General features: G+C 38.4%; 1 protein-coding gene across 1 annotated transcript in view; it reads right to left on the bottom strand.

Annotated features, from left to right (window-relative positions):
* CFAP47 (cilia and flagella associated protein 47) overlaps nt 1-22,425 on the bottom strand; it is a 371,213-nt gene that overhangs the window by 61,345 nt on the left and 287,443 nt on the right. Inside the window, exons 56-57 of the mRNA XM_076355671.1 lie at nt 21,095-21,251; nt 11,254-11,349 (exon numbers count right to left, since the gene is read on the bottom strand). Coding sequence (XP_076211786.1) covers nt 11,254-11,349; nt 21,095-21,251 — 253 coding nt within the window. The remainder of the gene's footprint in view (nt 1-11,253; nt 11,350-21,094; nt 21,252-22,425) is intronic.

Genomic DNA, 22,425 nt, shown 5'->3' with positions numbered 1-22,425 from the left:
AATCAGGAACTTCATCCATCAGTCAGAACTGAACAAACCAAATGCATCTTTCCCTATCATGAATAATTTGACTCCTGAATGCAACTGTTAGCAGCTATTACTACAATTAATCATATACCCTACCACAGAACCAAATATATTATTTAAGGGTGCATAAAACTTATTATGAGATGTTTAGGGGAGAGAACACAGGAGGGAAAAGAGAAAGATCAAAGTGCATGAGGGAAGAACAAGCATAGGAGAATAAAGGTAAAAGAGGATAAAAGATACCAGTCATATAAGCAGGTGCTGGCCAGAAAAGCTGTCTGACAATGCCTCAGGTTTGATCACTACCCTAGACTCTTATTAAATCCTATGTCTATCTTCTGTGTAAGTGTCGCGGATGGAGTGAGAGCGCACCTCACTTGTAAGAGAGAAGTAACAATATACTTTATTGATATAAAACAGTGAGTTAACAAAGTTCAGTGGTAAACGCGACAGTGGTTTAACAAGATTTGATGGCAAGGTACACTTGATTATTTACTGCATGGAGGACAGGGTCAGACAAAACTGTCAGGGAGACCCTCCCATTGAGCCATGAGGTTCAGAAAGGACCCCCTTGGCTTCTTAACTCCTCAGAGAGGAGTCTAGGTGCGGCTGGATCCAATCCTAGTCCCAGACTTGGTCAACATTTATGTCTAAAGGATTATATATGCGCAACCAATCCTTTATATCACTTAGCTAAGATTTCAAAGTTTAGCATGCTATTAGTCACTTACCAAGTATCTGTTGCAGCAAGGAATCTCTCAACCTCGAGGAGTAACCTTGAGAGGCGTCCCTTCTCAAGAGGAGATCCTGCCGTGCAGCCCGCTGCTGTGCAGGAGAGCTCAACGGGCCCTGGGCTGTCCACTATTTATGGAGTAAGATGATTGACCTGCAGTCATATTTGCAAACTAGCAAGACTTCTAGATCACTGCTCCAGACAGCCCTTGGCTACTGTGTTGCCATCCATCCCCAAAATCCAGCATAAACTGGATGCAGCCATCACAACCCCCACTGGTGGTTATGGCTTAAGCAGGGAGGTGGGGGTGGGGAGCACACTGCCATGGTAAGTACACTCACTATCCTGAGCCTCTGTGTGAGTCGGCCACCAGCAAAGTTCAAACTGGACTAGCCAGCATTTAGGATGAGGCCTGAGTGCCAGGTACTGGAGAGACTAAGACCAGTCACTGGAGAGAACAGTGTTTTGCGTGGGTGGTTGGGTGTCAGCTGCTACCTAGTATCAAGTCAGACTAGCCAGCAAGTAGCAGGAGGACCAGCATCCAGAAAGACCCAAGGTCTGAGCCAGTGACTGGATAAGGAGCCCAGGAGCCAGACACAAATACTGGAGAAACTTAAAAGTCCATGCTAATACTCAAAAGATCTGGGTGGGATGCTAGTGCATCAATAGAGTGAGGGAGGGGGGTGTGTATGTACCTCCAGCGCAGTTCAATCCTCATCAGCCAAACACCAGCAACTGCACCAGTCTGCCCATGCTGTTCATATTTACGTGAGTGCTGATTGTTTTTATGGGTGTGCCGCTAAAGGCACTGCTCTCTGGGTTGATCTGAGTGGTTGGCTACGTTTGTACTGTGTGTGTGTGCGTGTGCCTCTGCTGGTCTGTCTGCAGGACTAGCTGCTCAGCCTGGCTGCTGGGCGGGCAGAGGAAGCCCCTGGCTCAAATTCGGCTCCAGCAGAAGGGGAAAGAGAATCCTTTGTGGTCCCAAAGCCCGCTGGATTCTTACCTCTCATAGTCTGAGGTTCACATTGGTTTTAAGCATACTAAGCCTTTCACTACATCATAGACCCTCTTAAATGTTAAACCTCCTTATTCAGCAAGATTTTTTTCTGCTACTGGCAACAATTTTGGATCTAGCTATTATGTATACTGCTAAACTAAAGGCCAGCCAGCACTGACTCCACCAAGAAATAGAAAATAAATATCTGCATGCCCAGCACACTCTGACAGCTTTCCTAACCAATTCAAACAACTAGTCCTGAGGACTTAGTGACTAAACTGAAAAAAAAAACCACCAAACCAACTTTCCTTTCTATTCCTTGCTGACTGCAATTCAGATTGAGATATCATGCAATTCCAACTGAGGTTGCAGTGTAAGAACATTTTTGGAAAGCAACAGAAACATGTATCTATCAAAGGGTTGTCAAATAGAATTACGGGTAGAGAAGGTAGACAAAAGAATTCATAGAGCTCTGGAAAATGTGTCGAAGCAAGGTTAATTGCTTGGCAGGATAATTATGGAATTATTTGTTTGTATAAGTTTGACTTGTGCGATTGGGTTTTACACAAATACAAGATAAAAAAAGAGACACTCCTGTGTAACAATGTGCTACATTACACAAAATTCCAAAAGAGACTCCAGGCACATCCCTGCTGTTCACAGTCCCTCAATATAGCAGTCACACAGAGTACCAAGGGTTTGCAAAAAAGTCTTACAGTTGTTTTCTAAATACCTGTGCCCAGTGACTCCTCACACTGTCACTGGAGCCTGGACTTCTAAGAACACCTGATGTTACTTTGGATGAGAAAAAAAGTGTCAGAGCAGGGATCATCACACTGAAATAGAGATACAAAAAGCTTAACACTTGGAAAATAAAGCTTCTAAAATGAACCTGAAGTACACAATGCTTCTGCAGGCCAGTTAAATCAAATTCTGATTAAGAAAAATCTTAAGGGTTCACTGACTTTAAAGCATGAGCCACTATATTGAGAAGAATTGTGTTACTGCTGTGGGTAAAAATTGTTGTTTAGCTACTGAATGCATACTATATATGGAAATTGACTTTCCCTTAGCTTTTGTCTTATATTTGTGACCCATTCTTCATTGACCAAAAGAAAAAAGAAAAAAAAATCAATTAAAACATTTTACAAAAAAGCTCTAGAAAAACTCAGTGTAGGAAAAAAATGAACATTAACTCAACACTGTAATTATCAAGCACTCTTAAGGCATAAAACTTGAAGGTTGAAAGCTCAGTTTCAATACTGCCTTCTAGCATTTATGCTTTAAAATAAAATCTGTGCCCCAGACAGTTACTTAATAAGATAAGTTTAAATTGTCTCTTCTCTCCTGGACAGAATATAGTAATTAAAACAAAAAAGACATTAAAGTTCAAACCATCTAGCTCTTCTTCCCCTCAACCCCTCAGACCACCTTGTGAAAAAAAACAAATTTTATCATGATCTTCCATCTCCAAAAGTTCTTACACAAAAGGTTCAATTTCTTTCCTACACATACCTCCTAATTTAAAAATACAATATGTTAAGGTAGTGTTTTCAAGAACTCTAGAATTGTTTTCTGCCTCTTCTTTAGGAAAAAAAGATCTATGTAATTCTTCCATCTTTCCATACATTTCACTATTAATATCAATACCAGTACGGTGGTGGGTGCCGGGGTTGTTTGTTTCTTTTTTAGTTTTCTGTCCACTTTTACCGAAGTTAGACATAGATCTCCAACACTCCTTAATGCTTTGTGAAACTCAACAGCTGGATAGACAAGGAAAGTCAACTTAGAAACTTCAATGAAGAAACACTACAGCAGACTCAACAGTTCTAGTTCTTAATCAGGAAATGACTAGCTAGTTTAGGGAAGGGGGGAAACTTAGTCTTTAGTGTATATTTGGGGTGCAGCGTGGACGTGGAAGGGTCTTGCACAGATTAATTCATGGGAGACAGAGACATGCTGTGATTATTCCAAGAGCAGAGGAGGACAGGAAAAATGGATGTAAGACAGAAGTCTAGAAAATCAAGCTGCTTTAGTTCTGCTCCTCAAGAAACAACTGCTTGATACTGCTGGCAATTTCCCCACTCTGCATGTGTGGCTGGAAACAAAAGATTAGCACAGATAATTTTTTATAGTCAATTTAGAGCTAGACGTAGATTTACTGATTAATTTATAGGATGAAACAAATCTGTGTCTCTGGAGTTTTCACTGGGTTTATTACCCAAACAGGTGAAGACTAGAAGCAAGAACCAGGAAAAGGGGAGGGGAGGAGGTAAGTAGTTCTGTCTTATTCAAGGACACATTCTGGCTCCATCTTGTCCATCCACAGCTGTTATCAAACAGATTAGCAGCAATATGCTATTCTAAGTCAGAATTAATCATCTTTTCATTTTCTAGCTCTATTGAAATAAAAGGAGATAATTTCTTATCAAGTTCTAAAACACAGTAGCTATTTTTAAATAGCAAAATAGGCTAAGACAATGTGAAATAACAGCCTCCCCTGAGGCTGATTTACATAGTTTAAATGCTCTGAAGTGCTATACTCTGGATGTTCAGTAACAAATCATGAGATTCTGATGAAACCCACTGCATGGCCTAGCTTAAATCTGTGAGGCAATTAGAGCTTGAAAATCTGTTTTCCATGATAACTCCACATGGGAAGTCTTATGTGGATTTGCATGAGACTATGCAAAAGACGGGTTTCTGATGTCTTTCCTTCTTTTATTTGCATCCTGAATATCTTTTTTCCTCTCTTGCCTTTTGCAACATCAGGAGAGCTTGCTGAAGTAGATAAATCATTTTCTTACATAGTCAAGGGAATGCACTGTTCTACTCCTTCAATTCAAGGGATTGTTTTTTAAAAGAACAGTAACAGACTTTCTGCTTATTCTTACAGTGCTGCTTTTCACTTTGTTAACTTTAAGTTATGCCACTAAAACAGTTGCCTGGATTTGCAAAAACACGTAAAGGCCTGGATTTGCAAAAACACATAAAGATGTGTCCACACCATATAATTTGTAAAGAAAGTAAAACTCAAAGGTAAAAAGAGTGCATATAACAGGCCCTATAAATATATATAAAATATGGCTTGAAGACATTCCAGAAAAGTACACCAAAAATCTTTACGTTTTATCATTCATTGTACCAGAATATTTCACAGTTTTGATGTACCAAGCACACCTGTTTCAGTGCTGAAAAGCATATCCCTCATTAACACTATAATTCCCACTGCCTGTAATTAGGCTTTCCTGTAAGAATATTTTTGAGCACAGATTCCCCAACTATTCATTCACACAGTCAGTTTGCAGGAGTGCCTTAAAATGTGACACAAAAGTGTCCCTACTGATGACTGATTTTCACCACCTGAGGAAAGTCTTAGATGTGCTGTGGCTTTAGAGAGCTCTCCAAGGTTTCCCATGCTGACAGTAGAGACAACCTGCACTCAAGAATGCCACCAGCTGGCATGCATTGACTTTGTCAGCTTATCTCTCTGGAGATAAATATGGCTTAGACTGCATCACTCGTGTTGCCATGTCATGTCCCAGTACTGACACCCTCTTTAAAAAAGCATGCTTCTGTCAGCTATAACATGAGAACACTACTCCTTTGTAATGGTTTCACCTGGTTGAGAGGTAAGCCAGGGTGATTCAGCAATCATGAAACTGCCATGTACATGGAGGAGGAAGGGGTCCCATGCCTGATATGCAGGAAATTCTGTTTAAACATGAGAACAAACTTTTTCCTGGGGTGGTGGTGAAACACTGGGACAGGTTACCCGGAGAAGTTGTGGAGTCTCCATCTGCGGAGATATTCAAAAACCAACTGGGCATGGTCCAGCTCTAGTTGACCATGCTGTGAGTAGGGGGCTGGACTCGGTGATCTCCAGAGGTCTCTTCCAACCTCAGTAATTCTGTGAAATCATAAACCTCACCTCACCTCGCCTTCCCTTCCACTGGAAATTTCACAAAGCAAATCTGCATCTGCACAAGCTTCTGAGTGTCATGATGGCACTTCAGAGATAACAGAACAAGGAAAAACGCTAGCTGAAGGTTTAAACAAGGCAACAGTCATACAGATAGGCCAAAGATGGCCAAGAAGGAAAGTCGTTCTGTGTTGCATACACTGTGTTCAAGAAGGGTCCTATTTTGTGGTGAGCATAAACAATCATTTCTTCAAAAGCATATGTAATCTTCAGAGTAGCAGTTCACCTGCCTATGATGCAAAGCCTAATTAGGTGCAGCACAGCATGACAGTTTTGGATTGATTTTACCGAGAAAATTGGTAAGGTGTTAGAAAATACCTAAGCCTTGCAAGATAAGAAAGGTAAAAACATAGACAGAATGGCAGTAGCAGCTCAAGGACTCAGTAAGAAACTACTGAAATGAAAAGATATAAAAACTCTATGAAAATAAAGCAGAGAATCAGAAGGTGGCAACTCAGCAACATCATGGATCATCCCATTCCAAGAAGCAGTGGAGGCTGACCCATTCCCAAAGGACTGATGACAACCTGGGCAGCAAAGATACATCCCGTGTTTCACTGGGAATACTGACCATATTAATACCTAGCCTAGCAGCATGTTAGTCCTAGTTATCTACTGCACGTATTAGCCAATAAAACAAAGCTGTGTATTCTAAAATTGCATAAATCCTGCTTGGAAAGTCTCTGTGCACAGCAAAAGATGCCCACACCAAAAGTGATCCAGTGAGGAAGGAATCTCATAACCCCAAAGTGGAGGACAGGTAGGTCTCTCACTCAAAGGACAATTCCAGTGAAGATGGTATCACAATATTCTCATGAAGCTCCTGGTTGACAGACCACCAACTCTATGGGACCTCCATCAGGCAAGGACAATCCACCAATCTACAATGGGATACGGCCTGTCAGTAAACCTTTCTCTGACAGACTGGTGCTGAGGACACATGGCCCATAAATTTTTCTGCTAGGTATGCAACAATCAGTAACTCTCCATCTACATGCAGTCTGCTATCAGCCAGCCACTGTCATATATTCATAGTAACAGCAGAACTGGAGCTAAACCTGCCTTTGTGCACTGAATTGATCCAGGAGTTAATCCTGGACCCCTCCCAGGGAGCCAGCCCTAACAGCATCTCAGGAGCAGGAACAGAAGAAGCAGCAGGGTAAAAAATGGGGACACTAAAAGGCAAAACCTGATCTACCAAATTGTGTCCTTTCCCAAAAAAGAGAGACAGTAGAGTAGAAAGAAAAGATGAGTTGCAGTCCTCTGAGCTGAATGTACCCACACCTTGAGGAACAGTACCAGTGGGAGCCACTGATGGTTGACTTCAGAAGACTGCCTGCCTGCTCCTTGCCTTCATTCCTTTCTGACCTCATTCCTTCTCCATCTGTGACAAAACCAACCTACCAGTCCCATGGTCCTAGACATGAAGAGTCAGACAGATGTCTGACACCTACCTGCAAAGCCTTCTGCATAAATGGTACCCAGTCTTGAAACAGTTAACATACCCATGACACAGCATGTTGTAGAGCTATTTGGTCGGTAAAAGGGCCAGCAGGGGAAGAGAAAACTCAAACCAACAACCTCAACCCTAAGTTTCAGAGCAGCCCAGGTACAATTCAAACTGCTCTACCTAGTTTTACATAATTTTCAAATTGTCTTCCTAAATTAGGTGCTCAAATTCAGTATTATTTATTGTGGCCATTACACAATAAGAAAGTCGTCTCTCTACGTCCAAGTTTAAAATCTTCCTCACAAATAAATCCAGACTAGAAGTTATTTACACTATCTAGAAGGTGTTCAAGAAAATCTAAATCAAGAATCATGAACTTTGTGTTTCCATATGCTAGCATCTGCATCATGGGCATTAGAGGTCACTCTCACTGACAGAGGCAGCTTTTGACTTGATACTAGGCTGTGTACTTCCTGAATGAACCTTGTGTTGCACAAGTAATTAATGTACCACAGCTTATGAACTACTCATGAGAACAGTACATCTGTTGAACAGTTTTGCTCAGAAAAGTGAAACTTGATAGTTTCAAAAGGTGAAAATTCAGAGAAGGCAATAACATTAATGAAAGAAAATCAAAACTAAAGAAAAGTAGCAAAAGTTCATCACAAAGAAGGAAAACTTGAATAGATAAAACAGGAAAATACTTAGACTAAGGAAGTTCAAAGGAAATCTGGCACCTGAATCCTCCAGCATTTCAATGGAACTCTAATTCCTTCAGTTTCCCTGTGAAAATGTGTGCCAAAAAGAAGGAAATGTTGAATCTAAAACCCTGAAAAGAAGGAAAACACTTTTTTTTTAAGCGAATCTCCTAATTATCCTAACATTTCATTTTGGTTTGCAGTGAGGTCTCAGTGTGTGTGTCTGTGGTCCTTCTTCTCCAGTTAATTTCATTCTTAATAACTGTTCCTGAAAATAAAAATAGGATAATGTTGCGTACGTACCTGGTTGCTCAGTCTTTTTATTGCTTGAATGTCCCTTTCCTACAGAATCCATTATATGAATATTGACTACTTCCTGACACAACCTCTGATGTAAGTTATAAAGTGTAAAATTATTTCTGCTTGTTGTGAGTGACCAAACCACGGTCACAGAATGCAGTTAAAACATGGAGGAGGAAAGAGAGCTTAACATTTTCCAACATCTTTTCAAAATAGTCTGCTAGAATGGAGAACTATTTCTCACAGCTCTTTTTCTAGCTCTTCAAGTCATTTTGTGATAATGAAAGCATTATAAAAGAGACAGAGACAGAGTCTTCCTGGGAACTAAGACAACCAGGAAAATCAAGTATGTTAGTTTCGTTGTTTTTCAGTTTTTGAAAGCAATCACAAGAGAAAACAGATTGTGCATGCAGAATTCTGAAAGAAAAAAGCAGATACAAGTATAGAATTCAAGAGTGAAGCCTTAAAATCTAACATTTTAGGGAAATGGCCTGAGGACCTGAACAAAATTTATGCCATTTCTTAGGTGAAATTAGTTTAAAAGCCAAATTATCCATAATCATAGTGGACGGTACATTACATAAAAAGTACGCTAAAATGCTTTCTCAAATAGTGTTGAATAAAATATAGAACTATAATAGTAACATGCTTCCAAAGTGCATACACAGAATTTTAATATCTCAAATTTGATTGCTATCAAAGTGGTTTAACACTGCAGGCAGCTTTTTGGAAAATGTCTCCCTAACAGTTCATACATTTATCAAATACATTTTATCTTTCCTTCCTAAGTGCTTGGGAGAGTTAATAAATACATGTATTTTACACTAAAGCAAAGTTAGAAGGCAAAATTAAATAGCTAATCATAGAGACCTCAGTAAAAAGGGAAAAGAGATGAACACGGAACAGGTGACATGACAGCTTTAAAATATAGAAGTTTCTAAATATAAAACTTGTGCTGAAATGTGGAGAGAGATATGTAAAAAACGAGGTTCAGCTAACTGCCCTGTTTACTGTTCTTGGTTGATACTACACCAAGTCGTTCACAACAGACAGGCTTATTGACCACCTGGAACATCAGCTAAGCCATAAAATGCAATGACTGGAAGTTGAATGCAAAATGAGATCACAGCTTCAGTATTAGGACCGGGTGAAGTAATGCAGTCTGTGTTACTGGGAAACAGTACCAGGCAGTCCAGAAGACTTATGTTACTACTGTGAAGCCAAGGCAGGAAAAAAGGATAGTCTACCGTGAGTAACAATTTCACAGCATGGCTAGTATTTTGGCTTTTTTGTAAAAGTATGATGAAAAAATGATTCCAAGATTCTCAGCCTATCTCACTATTTCTGAATTTCTCCCTTCGGTTTTTAGAGTCAGTGAGGAAAAAACAAGTAATTAATTAGCAGCAATTAGCAGCACAGGTTTTCCACAAGCATAAATGTTGCTCATAAAATGATCGAGCAATCATATTCCAGCAAGTCTACTAAGAAGAATATTTGGTTCCAACACGTTTTCAAAGTATTCTTTCTTCATTATAGGGAACAGTGGTAAAGCAGTAACACCTGCACCTAATCCACACTTCATCTACTGTTAAGTGTAGGGAAAAAGAATTACAGAGTCTTTCCATAAAAATTATTCTTAACATGATTCCGCTGTCCCTGACTTGTGAGTGAGACTAGGTGCAAGAAAAAGCATGCACTCACCGGTCTTATGGCCTCCCAACAAGGGAAATTAGGCCGCAGAATCCTCAGGGCAAAAGTTTTACATCATGAAAATATTTAAGATATAAAAGAATAAGTAGTGGAAAGTACAATTTATAAAGATTGCTTTGCTGCTCTAATATTTCTGTCAAGTGATTGCTCTGTCAGTTTTACTATGCACATGAATTGGATTGTTTTGGACAGACTGCTTCTGTGAAAAAAATAAATATAGTCTCATGACAACAGTGACAGCTTTTATATATGCCTGTGTAGAATGTACACATAGAAAATGATATGATGTCCAGATCAATTTTTACATCTTCTTTTTCTTCTAAATCCTTCTTTCTGTATCACCCAGAAGTATTGTTGAGGCATAGTAAGCTTCAAGGAGAGAATACAGAAACAGTTCCTTGCTGGGAACAGCAAGGTCTGCAACATCCTTTACAAAATAAAGGTGTGGCAAGTACATCTTCAGGAAAATCACAGTATATGGCGAATTTTTGAATGAAACTGAAAACAAGCCACCCTCCTTTCATTTTTCTAACTCAGGTCTTTAATTTGAGATAGATACCATTTCTTCAAGGAATATGGTATGGCTTACTCCGATATCTATATTAACATGAAACGGATGCTCACACATACATTTGTGTGGGATACTAGCAATGAAAATTATTTTCTTTGGTAAATAAGATACGAATAATTTCTCTGTGTGTTTTGAAATTAGAAAGCATATCTGAGAAGTAATCTATAGAAATAATTATTAGGAAAAATACTTAAATATTCTGTGTAAATACAGAAATTTACCTATCTCCTATAATTCCTATATATTCCACACCTATATTTATGTGGATTTAATCTCTTAATTCAAAGCCTTTCCTAGGAATACATCAAGACTGCATTACTATATGGGCTCATTTACCCTTTTTATATCACACTTGTAGCACTTATTATGAGGTCAGGTTGCATCCTTCTTGTTTCTTTTACACATAATCATCACTTTGATGTTGCACATGACATTTGTGCTTTGATGGTAAGACATTATTTATAAAGGAAATCATATTTCAGAAGTCCAAGAAAATCATTGCAGGGGTAAGGAAAAAATAACTGTCAAAAAATGAACAATACACACTTCAGAGGAACTTTACTGGACGCATCTCTGATTATTACTTACTTATTTAATTTAAGTAAAACAAACAAACTTCATTGACATGGGGCTAATTCTTTTTTCCACAACAAGCCAGATTCAACAGATCAACTGATGAGTTGCACTCATCAAAACACCGAGTTTTATACGCACTCTAGATTTCAGGGGACATAAAAGATCACACCTTGTAAAAAATCCAAAGTAGGACTCAAGAAATTACATACCTTGTGGTTGTTTAAGCAGAAGATGGAAAACAGATTCCTTACTGGTAGACAAGGATCGGACAGATGCACTGAGATGACAACTGGGCTGCTCCTGATCTAAAAAAAAAAAATTTAAAAAAGCATTCAGGGAAACTCATTTAGAAGTCAAAATTGATTGAACAATTTCCCTAATAAAACAGCTTAATAGACAGAGGTTTTAAAAAATACATTCTCAAATGGAAATGCATGGGCCTTTTTTTTTCCCCCTTTGCTTAAAGGTTCTCTCAGTATTTTCCTCATTGTGATCAAGAAAAGTATAGATATAATATGGAGATCTTCTTAAATAGAATTAAAATAAAATAACACACCATCAAGAAAACCTGAAGTTTAAAATGTTTTCAGTTAAATAACATCTAGAGATTACAAAAGAAACTGTTTTCTAGATTAAAAAAATCAAATGGCCAAGAAAACCCATGGTGATAACGAAACATGTAAGAGAAAGCTTGAGAGAAGCGGGTTCAGGACCAGCAGTACTGCAACAGTAGCAGACAAGAATTGCTTTCTTGATGACAAGTTACCATATCAACTTACAGATTACTTCATAGAGACAGAGAATTTAGACATTATTTTGATTGTTTTCACTGATTACTGTCAATGTTGTGGATAAATGAAAAACTAGACAGGAAAAACTTGTTTGAAGTCCAATTTTATAAACGGGTTTTGGAGCTGTTCAAGCAGCCAAAGGTGCCTTGCTAAAAGAATTGACACTTGCAGGAAATGCCTTGTAGGAAATACATCTAGCAGTTAACTCCAAGAATCTGAGCCCAATAGATAGACTATATCTGAATAATATGTCATATTAAAGGGTAGTAGCACTGAATGATGAACTGCTGATGGGAAGATATGATACACGGGAATGCATCAAACAGCAGGGGAAGACTGTCATTTGGGGTTATGGAACAAAGTTAAAATAGCTTTAAGGAACAGAACAATGAGCAAAGATGTTCAGGAAGGCAAAGAAAAGGTCTCCGGCAAAAATCAAACTTCATACTTCCTGTGAGAAGAGAAACAGCCTCAAAATCATTTTACCTCAGGAACAAAGTTTCAGGTTTTGGAAACCAGCTTAGAGGTTTAAAATGAAATTTGCAATCTATAGGGAAATACTTAAAGAATTGAAGGGCTCTTTCCAAATATTAAAAGATGGGTCCATAAGAAAAGCCTACACACCCATTTTAATATAGCAATAAAGCAACTACATTGCCATCTTTCTTGACCTGAGATACTGCAATGGCAGAAACGAGGCTATTGTGAAAGCTTTCCCTATCGTGCTAATTATTCTGAAGGAATTCTTTTCTATTGTTTTGTCCGTGATGCAAGCAAGCTGAATACCCTACTAGAAGAGTTTTCGAAAGTTTAAAATATCTGTTACTTATTTTTTCTTTATATCTGTCTTACATATTCAGCTAAAAAGTAATTTTCACAGAACTAGCTAACTAATCTCTGGAAATCTTTTTTTTTTTTCCCTCTGGAAAATAATTTCACTGTATAAAATTAAAAGCACCAGGTTATGCTTCATGATGTTTCAAAAATGTATTTATCAGTTCAGAAGTGCATTTATATATTGCACATTATCTTTTTAATTGGTAGCTAACATCACTGTTTGAATTATGCCAAAAACAGCACACTGTGATGTTAGCACTTTTATTCTAAACTGATTATCCACATTCAAAACTGATTTGAAAATAATAGATTTCTTCACATTTGTATTACTTCATTCTAACACTGACTTAAATATATGCAATAATACTTATGTCCAATGTATTTTGCCTGAAAGAAAAATGTTAGTAGCAGACTTGCCTTTGAGTATTTAGTTCAGTTACATAATAAAGTCAGAGAAAGCAGGTTGAAAACATTTTGCAGTGCACATTTAAAAAGTGGCAATCCTAGTCTGGAAATCTTTGTATGGAAGAAGACATGGCCAAGCTACTGTGCATGCAAACTTATCTTGGAAATAAGGTAAGTTTTAATAATCAACAATATGAGACAGCTATTTTAATATGACTGTGCACACACCCTTACCAAAAACAATCTTATCCACTGCCACAGATACCAGTTTTGATAACACAGATAACGCTGGATTGCAGAGAGGAACGAATTTACCTCCCTTAGCCGATTCCTAATTACCTCTGTAGCTTTAATCTTTCATTTGATCATGGCCCTTCAAACTTTGATGTGAATATCCTCTAAAAAACAATTGCACTTTTTTCCTGAAACTTCAGAATACATTTGGCCCATTGAAACATGAAATTAAATTATCCATGGCAACGAAAATAAAGCATTATAGGTATTAACGAACCACTAATACTTAGGGACAATTCTTATACAGGTGAACTCTGTGGGGTCTGGTTTACGATGGAGATTTCAGTAGTACCAATTATTTATATCAGTTTAGTTACTTCCATAAAGTCCTAGTAGAAATATTATATAGTGGTATTTACAGAAGAGCAGTAACATTCAACTTGAAACAGCTGAACTAGTACAAATGGTCGCTAAACCACCTGTAACAAGAGTTTGCATACTTTGTAGTTCTGATCATTGTCTCATATTGGGGAAGATTACCTGCTGTCAAACATTACTCCCATGAATATTCTTAATGTAGCTATGAATGCTTATGTGAATAAGAGCTGCACATTGAAGCCACAGATATGTATCGAAATCCTAGGAAGAAAACTCATTGCTATTAAATTCAGTAAGAAAACACCAAGTTTTAGGAGGTCCAAGATTTCATCCCTTCATCACAAATTATCAGATGGTGGGTAGTTTTACTTGCTCTATAATTATCCAAAATAAAAAACTGTGCTACAATATCAGTCAAAATTCACAGAAAGAAACATTTCTGAGGAATAATACTCTTGGGTTTGACAAAGCTTCAGAAATGCAAATGACAGCTTCAGAAATGGTCCAGATATGACAATTCCCAATTAACTTCTATTTTAATTCCTGAACTATGCAATTCTAAACATAATTTCACATCTATCTAGGGCAGAAACTGCCTATGGAATGTTACTTGAAAACAAGATACAGTAACTTCTGTGATCTTCTTTAAAGCATTAAGTAAATCTATAAATGTTGATGTTTATTGCTTGTACACTTTAATTGAGATGCCCTATTTTCATTGTTGCCACTTTTAATTCTCTTAAGAAGTGGCACATGGTCTGAAACACAATTTGTAAAGATCAAGATCAATCAAACATTTCATTCTGCCTTCTGACGTGCTACTTGCTGTCGATTTCCCCATTCTGCCCTCTCTGTGGCCTCCAATAGCACCAGCAAGGAGCGTGACAAGTCCAGTGCAAGAGTAAATAAAGACAGGCATTCCAGTAACTTGCTTTAATGCTAAAATATCAGCTAAGAGGTTTCAAAATGATAGTAGCTTGGGTTTTATATTACTAAACCTACAGTTTTAAGTGCTGTTCTCAGAGATGGATTCAAAAACTGTGAATTTGAGTTACCTGCTGACAGGGACATTTCTACTCTTTAACATTTTTCAGGAAAAAACAGGTTTTAAGAATGACTAGGCTGTCACTTTTTAAGGAATAAATTAAGACTACTTTCTATTTCAGACTAAACTGTTTGTGTTTAACTAATACAGATGGAAGGTTACTATTGTTATGTCTGAAGTAATATTACTGTCATTCCTAATTAGCTTGTACTTTCCCAAGTGTGTTCTTGCACTGCTACCAGAGTTCCTAGGACAAAAATAGGCTCTTCATGTCAAAACACATTACAGTAAAGTGTAGATCATCACAACATGGGTAAGAGATATGGTCTTCTCCATAACTTAGGACTGTAAATGGTCTTGAAATAATGTTCAGTTTTGGATGTCTCATTAACAAACTGATACAAGCAGAATAAACAGGTTAAAAAAAAAGGGAAATTTGTTGAAGAGTAAGTTCAGAACTACCAAAGTTCAGTTCTTGGTAGGAAAGAAAGTGTACTAGAAGTAATGTATTCTTACTAGGATAACTTTCTCACCAGACTGATTAGCCTTGTAGGATGGCAAATTCATTCTTAATGTTGAAGAAAACCAAGTCAATTAGCTTTTACTGTACACTGGGCTAACATATCTGCATTGCTATGGTATATACAATATCAAAGTTAGCATATTAAAATACTACTTGCTTCCTTTCCAGGTAAACTATGTCTTGAGAACTTGAAAGTTCAACTAAATATACAGGCCATTAAGAAAATTATTTCCCAGGATATGTAAGGGCCAGAAATATTAAGCTGAACTTGTGCATCCATGACTTTGCTTATAAGACTAGATTTCTCTTCCTCTGGAAAGAACGAAAAAGGAATTACAGTAAATTTTCCTACAGAGAGCAAATCATAGCATGCACAACCACGTCTAAAGACAGCTTGAATGCATAATTCAACTATCTTATTGTGATTAAAAACAAGCAAACATTATTTACAGGTCACCAGGAGCAAATTAATTAGAAAATTAACATGACATATTAAACTGATTAAAAAATTCCAGACAGCTTTTAAGGGACAAGTATGGTTTTACTTCCATAAAGATCACAGTACAAAATTTATTTTTTCAAAGAAAACTTTTCATAATTCCACAGATCACAGAAACATTAGATCATCATCATGTCAGGTCTACTGATGTGTAAAGAAAAATGAAGACTGAAAACTTCTGATGCATAAAAACCAACCTCAGTCTTTCACTGTCTAAGCCAGTTGCCTCTCCACTGTATTACTGAAAATCTCCCTGGGACAAGTTAATGCTCTATAGTTAGAAAGATGACTATGTTTTCACTAAAATACTTAAACAGTGCAGGTTCTGCTAATATTTCTCAGAACACTAGGTTCTGAGAAATCACAATTCACTAGGTTTTAGTACCAATATTTAAGCTCTATAAATAATTTCTGATGAAATTGCATTGTGGGTAAATTTGATTGTTCTTTTCCCTTACTTTGTGAATAGCACATTAGATTAGCTTTTTTATAAATAATACTTAGTAGTATTAGAGTACTAAACTGTGCTATCTGGCACTAGATTTATGGTCAACAAGCCAAGCAGTTTGCTTCTCATAATTGGTCTTGTTGTACAAACCAAAATACCAGCTTGCACTTTACACTAGAATAAAGCACACTGCACTCCATGAGGTGCAATGGGAACCTTCATACCACGCGTGTAACACACACCTACACTTCAAGAGATTATATAATCAGTTACTTCCTGGTCAAATAGGGTGGGTTGCACAGCTAGTAATTCACAGTGCTTCTGCAAGTGTCTGAGCTAAGATAAGCACAAAGGGTAGATGGAATGAGAGGGGAAAATACAAAGGTTTAACATTTTAGAAGGAAAATTACATTACTAATAATGTAAAAGTTTACTGTATCTTCAGCTGCTCCAGGAATGATGAGTTGACAAACAAGAGCAATTAAAAAAAGAGGTATACCAACAATTTATCAAGGTACCTCTGGACTGAAGCTCTACCATTCATCATGTCAGCCGCTTCCCCTAATTGACATTGCACTCTCTGTCATCATCCATGTCATTAATAAAGGTCTTGAATAGTATGGGCCCCAGTGCTGACCCCTGGGGTACTACACTCATTACCAGCCAGCAGTTCACTGTCAAGATGTTGATCACTATCATTTGAGACAAATAGTTCAGCCAAACTTTTAACCCACTCAGCAGTCTGTTCATCAAGCCTAGATTTCCTTAACTTCCAAACAAGAATGCTACAGGAAACAGTGACAAAAGTCTTACTAAATGATGGTATATTACATCCACGGCTCCTCCCTCATTTGCATAATCACTCATTTCCATATAGAAGGCAATCACGTTAGTCAATCATGATTTGCACTTAACAAATCCATTTGACTGCTCCTGATTACCTTCTTGACCTTCATGTGCTTGGAAATGGACTGCAAGAGGATGTGCGATTCATGGGCTACACAGACCGCAAAAGGATATGTCCAATGATCGTACCAGCGCTGAGGTGAGGCTGATCAACCTACCACTCTGTCAGTCTTCCTTCTATCATTTTTAAAAGACGGAAATAACATAGCTTTTTCCCAGTCAACAGAAACATCTCCTGATCAGCATGAATTTTCATAGAGAACCACAGCCTCACAATCACGTTGGCCAACTCTTTTATCACACTCTGAATTTCATCTGGACTTGTGGATCTGAATGCATCCATCTGCTCTAAGAAGTCCACAGCCTGTTGCTCCCCTGTGAGCTGCCCATCTTCCTTTCAAACCAAGTCAGTACACGCTGCTTTGGGAGCAAGTTTTGCTTGCGAAGACTAAGGCAAAAAAAAGCATTGAGCACTTCAGCCTTTTCTGCATTGTCTGTAACTAATTGATTCCCCCCCATCCATCAATGGACTTATCTGCATTTTCTCTAAGCCTCCTTATGCAACTAGCATACCTTTAGAACCCCTTCTTGTGAGCCTATTAGTCTTCACACCTGATGGGCTTTGGCCTTCCTGAATTTTTTGCTAAGTATGCTCATGGTACTTTTATATTCGCCTTTTGTTACCTCTTATTCCTTCCTCATCTAGGTGTAGTACAGGGAATACATTATTGCCACTGCTAGTAACAGGCTATGGGGCTTTATATTAAGTCAACAGTGCAAAGCATCAGGGACTTGTCACACCTTGTTTGGACTTGAGCTATTTTAGCTGTAACAGCACATTGCTGAAGTGCCAACTGTTGCCTTATTTGTTTTTCAGCTTCAGCGTAGTGACGTATAATTTTGTGGTATTACCCTAAAGAAATCATACAATTTATGGTAAAGACCTAACAAAATGAAGGGGTCATTGTGGAACTAAACCTGGGGACCAATAAGAAAGCAAGTGTAGCAACAGACCCTTTTGGAAACATGTAAAAATAACACCAAGTAGATCCAAGACTGAGAAGGAAGAAACTGGCATTTTATCAACATTTCCTTCCCAGTGAAGAACCTAGGATTTGATGACTCTCTGATAATTTACTGTGAAGAAATACAAGGTAGATATGAGAAGATTTGTATATATCAGTTAGCAGCAATTAGTATTAATTGGGTAATTTGGACTAAAAGTATTAGTGGTCAGGGCCCTGAGTTCAGTGACGTATGCTAATTTATCTGTCCAGCCAATAACCATCCTTCTCTGAAATTCTCTGTAACCTCTTCTCCACACACAAGGCTGTAGCTGCCTGTTTTCAAGATCTGCTCTGATATAGTGCAGCTGTATAATCTGGTGTCAGACTTCTGTGAAAACAGCTAAGTTGTGAGTGAGTAGCATCTGGGGCCTCCTCCCGCTGGCTTGAGTTGCATTTAAACTCAGGCTCCTGCTGTTGGTCCTTGCCCAAGGTATGTCCTAGGTATGCTGTCTCTGGCCATACACTGTCACTGACTGTCTTCATGACTGTGATCACATTGCAGCCTTGCAACTGGCCTGGAATTGCTGTTCTTCCCGTTTTTCCTGTTTGCTGCCCAAGTTCTATGCAAATGTATGCACAAATATTTGAGGAAAGAATGCCCACAGAACCTTCTAGTCTCCTTCAATCTGTTTGATGTTTCCTTGGCTGTACAGGGAGTATAGATCCATGTGTTCACTATATGAATGAACAGCAAGGTATAGTAACTGCAAGGTCAGATAAGCCTTGGCAATCTTTTCTGCAGCATCTCAGATCTGAGCTCCAGGAAAGCAGCAAACTTCCTGGGATGATATGTTGTTATGGAAATTGGCAGCCCTTGTCCCATGGAGGAAGAAAACTTCAACCACTAGCACTCATTGCTTCCTGTTTAATAGTGCTGGTTCTAATCTGAAGACCCAAGATGCTCAGTGCAGACTCTTCCTCCTCAATGGAACTTTTTTCCCCTTCCTCTCTTCCAGAGCTCTGAACCTCCTCTTTAGAGGAACAGCTGCAGATGGAAATGGAGACTTCCCCATTGCTGGGACTCTGTGTCTTCTTGATGCTTCTGTCTTCTTTTGGTCACACCGAACTTCTCAGCCTTGAAGGGTTTGGCTCTTGTTTCTGCAGAGTCTCTGCAAAGATCCTGTCAATCTCTTGTTCATTAACCTTGATACAATAAAGCTCCTGCATCTGGTACCACAGGAAGTCTACCAGAGCACACATCTAACTGGTGCGGTCATTGCCATTCATAGTGCAGTGCCAGGGAGAAACCTCGAGAGCTCCCAACTGCCTCAGACCAGGGTTGCAGCATCTACCCTCAGGACTTCCATTTGGATTACAGAAGTAATGATTGCACCATCCAGGGCCTGAAAGCAGCTCCTGTGGTGTGTTGCCAACATTTACCCATCCTTTTCTGCTATGAGCAGCACTTTTGAGCCTTCTGTATGTGCACAGAATGCCAACTGCTCTGTTACTGTGTGCAGACCCAGACTGCAATGCTCCTTGTCATTTAAGGGTGCCTAGATGCCAGATAAGTAGAAAGCTGGACACGAGACTGTTCCCCCTCTGCCAGGTCCCCTGCTTAGCAGGTAAACTCTGGCACTGTCCCTGAAATCCTGGCCATGATTTACTTAGCCTGTAAACAGTGGATCCACTGCATGCTGTTGCTTCCTTCACTGTTGTCCGGAAGAGAACATCAACAGAAACTCAGAAGTGGTCTGACCATTTACCAACAGAACTCTATTTTGTGACAGCCATGAATGAAAATATTTTAGCAGTTAAAATGGGAAACTGCACTAAAGTCTGCCAAAAAAACTTGGTCAGCAGAAGTATAGAGCATTCAGTCATGAGACCAAAATGCTCTTGACCAGGCACCATTTAGGTAAAAGAATCTCCAAAATCCCCCATATAATGACTGCATAGGCAGCCAAAGCTGTATTTCTGTATTTCTAATTCATCTCTCAGAAGGTGTAGTTAAAAAGCATGAGTTCAATGCAACAAATAAACATGAATCTAAATTTTTTAAAAGTCACATTTCTTCAGTTATTCTATGTGCCACAAACCCCAAATCATAGTGTGAGTGTGTAAACCTGGCTTAACCTTTGCACAGATTTGATTTTGCTATTCTCTTATGTTTCCCCATCCATGGGGCCTGTGTCAGGAGCCACTGGAAGGTTTATCTTCAATTTTTATTATACGTAGATGCCAGGAAATGCTTTGGCACCTGCTTTCTGATGCTACATATTATGTTGGACTAGGTGGAGATTCAGAGAACCTCCTGAAGCTCTCTGCTTCACTCAGAGTGAAATTTACTCTTTCACTGCGTAAATTTCAGTCATCAGGAAGAATCTGGGACTTTGAACTTGAGTTCTACAGCATTTGTGAAATCTCAGTATGGACAGTGACTTGATAATTCTGGATCTTATATTATTTTTTAAAGCATGTTTGAAAATGTTGCTGAAACATACTTGCTTGGAAGGTCAATCAGAAAAAAACCTCAAATGTTTTGCCCTTACTAACTCCTTTAGCTATCTAGAATCTGACAAAATAACATAAAATATTTTGGAAAATAACTGAGGAACAAAACCAAAACAAAACATTAGCTATTTGGCTTAGACATACAGCTCCCAAAACACATGCCAGGAGTCTCCTATTGCCTAAACGCTACAGTGCAATCCACAGCCAACAACCAGCTGCATGTATACATGAGGCTGTATGACCTAAGAGGTCTACTGTGAACAGTTGTCAAAGGTTTGTGTTATTTCTTACCTCCCACAGCACAGTCTACAGAGCTTTTCAGGGTGGACGTGAATGAAACACAGTATCTCTATTGCCAGGAAATGGAATGAGGCAAATGTAATCACATCCCACTCACACTTTTAAAGCAACCCAAGGCGCTTAAGTTCCTCCCCCCACCCCAGAAAAATCCAAACCCCTGTACCTGTCAGCATGACATCTACCACCACGTTTTCAGGAGTTGGATTTTTGAAGGATATGATGACAGAAGAACGCTGGCCAATGCATGCACTTATGCTGGTTGGTTCCATCAGCTGAGGAGGAAGACCAGTCCCCGAAAGGTAAAATATCCACTCTTTAAGCTGTAGATGAAACGTGTCATTATTTATTATTTGATGAGTTGGATCTGTACATTTAAAGGCATTTTGCCTACTTCTTTCTTCTAGTGTTCTATGTCTCTTTTCTGTTGTAAGTGAACTGCTGTTTAGCACTTTCTTTCTTCTTCCCTCAAGCTGTTATGGTACTCTAAGTTTACTATCTGGAAATCAATAGTTCCAGTCTGGGAGATGTTCACATCTCCTCTTTGCATTTAACTTCTGTGCTACTCTGAGCACGGAGTATTTAACTTCCATGTAGCTACTCAGAGCTCCCAGTGTAGTGAATGGAAAGATGTAGGTGGTTGCAAGAGCGCAATTCAAAGCACGTATATTAGAACCTGAAAGAAGATGAAGTGAGAAGTTCTCTTCAGAAGACAAAGGAAGAAGGAAAATAATTCTTTGATGGGACAGCAGTAGAATCACACAAAAAGCTAAAATTGTTACTCCAAAGACAATAAAGAACATGAATCACTATACACAGAAGAATCGAGAATATTGGAAACAACTAGTAGATACAGTGTTTCAACACAGAGCAGACAAAAAGGAAAATATAATTAAATTGATGTGTTAATTTTGACCATTTTTTTCAGCATGACAGTAAAGAGTTGCCTGCCCCACATTTACTCTTTTAAGGTTATAAAGACTGGTGTTAATAATGCCACTCATTATGGAACTTTTAAAAGGTGGATGAGCAGCAAAGGTGGATGGTAAATATAAAGATACTACCGTTATTTTAAGGAAAATGTTTAATTGGTACATTCATGTTGCTGCCTTTAAATAATAACAATACAGACTAAAATCTGAGGCTTATTACAAACTGCTCAAAGTGACCCTTTGATCTGTTTTGTTCATTATCACTCAAAAAGGTATGCATCACAAAGAGAATAGAAAATAATAAATAAAATCAAAATACTATTTTTATTATCTGAAACATTGCATTTACTTCTGCATAGTCTGTCTGAAAAAATTAAGGAAAATCTGCAATAGACAAGGTTCAAAAAATCTAACAACAAATCTGGAAATACAGTAAAAAGTGACTAATATATTGAGACTTCTCAGCATAAACAGGGATAAAAAAAGGCACATCGTATGTCTTCAGAAAATAGCTTTGGACAGCAAAATTGCATGCCTTTATTATCATTTTATAGAGACACATTCA

Source organism: Aptenodytes patagonicus, chromosome 1, assembly GCF_965638725.1.
Source record: "Aptenodytes patagonicus chromosome 1, bAptPat1.pri.cur, whole genome shotgun sequence".
Lineage (NCBI taxonomy): Eukaryota > Metazoa > Chordata > Aves > Sphenisciformes > Spheniscidae > Aptenodytes > Aptenodytes patagonicus.
Note: the sequence above shows the minus strand (reverse complement) of the source record. Positions and strands in the feature narration are given on the sequence as shown.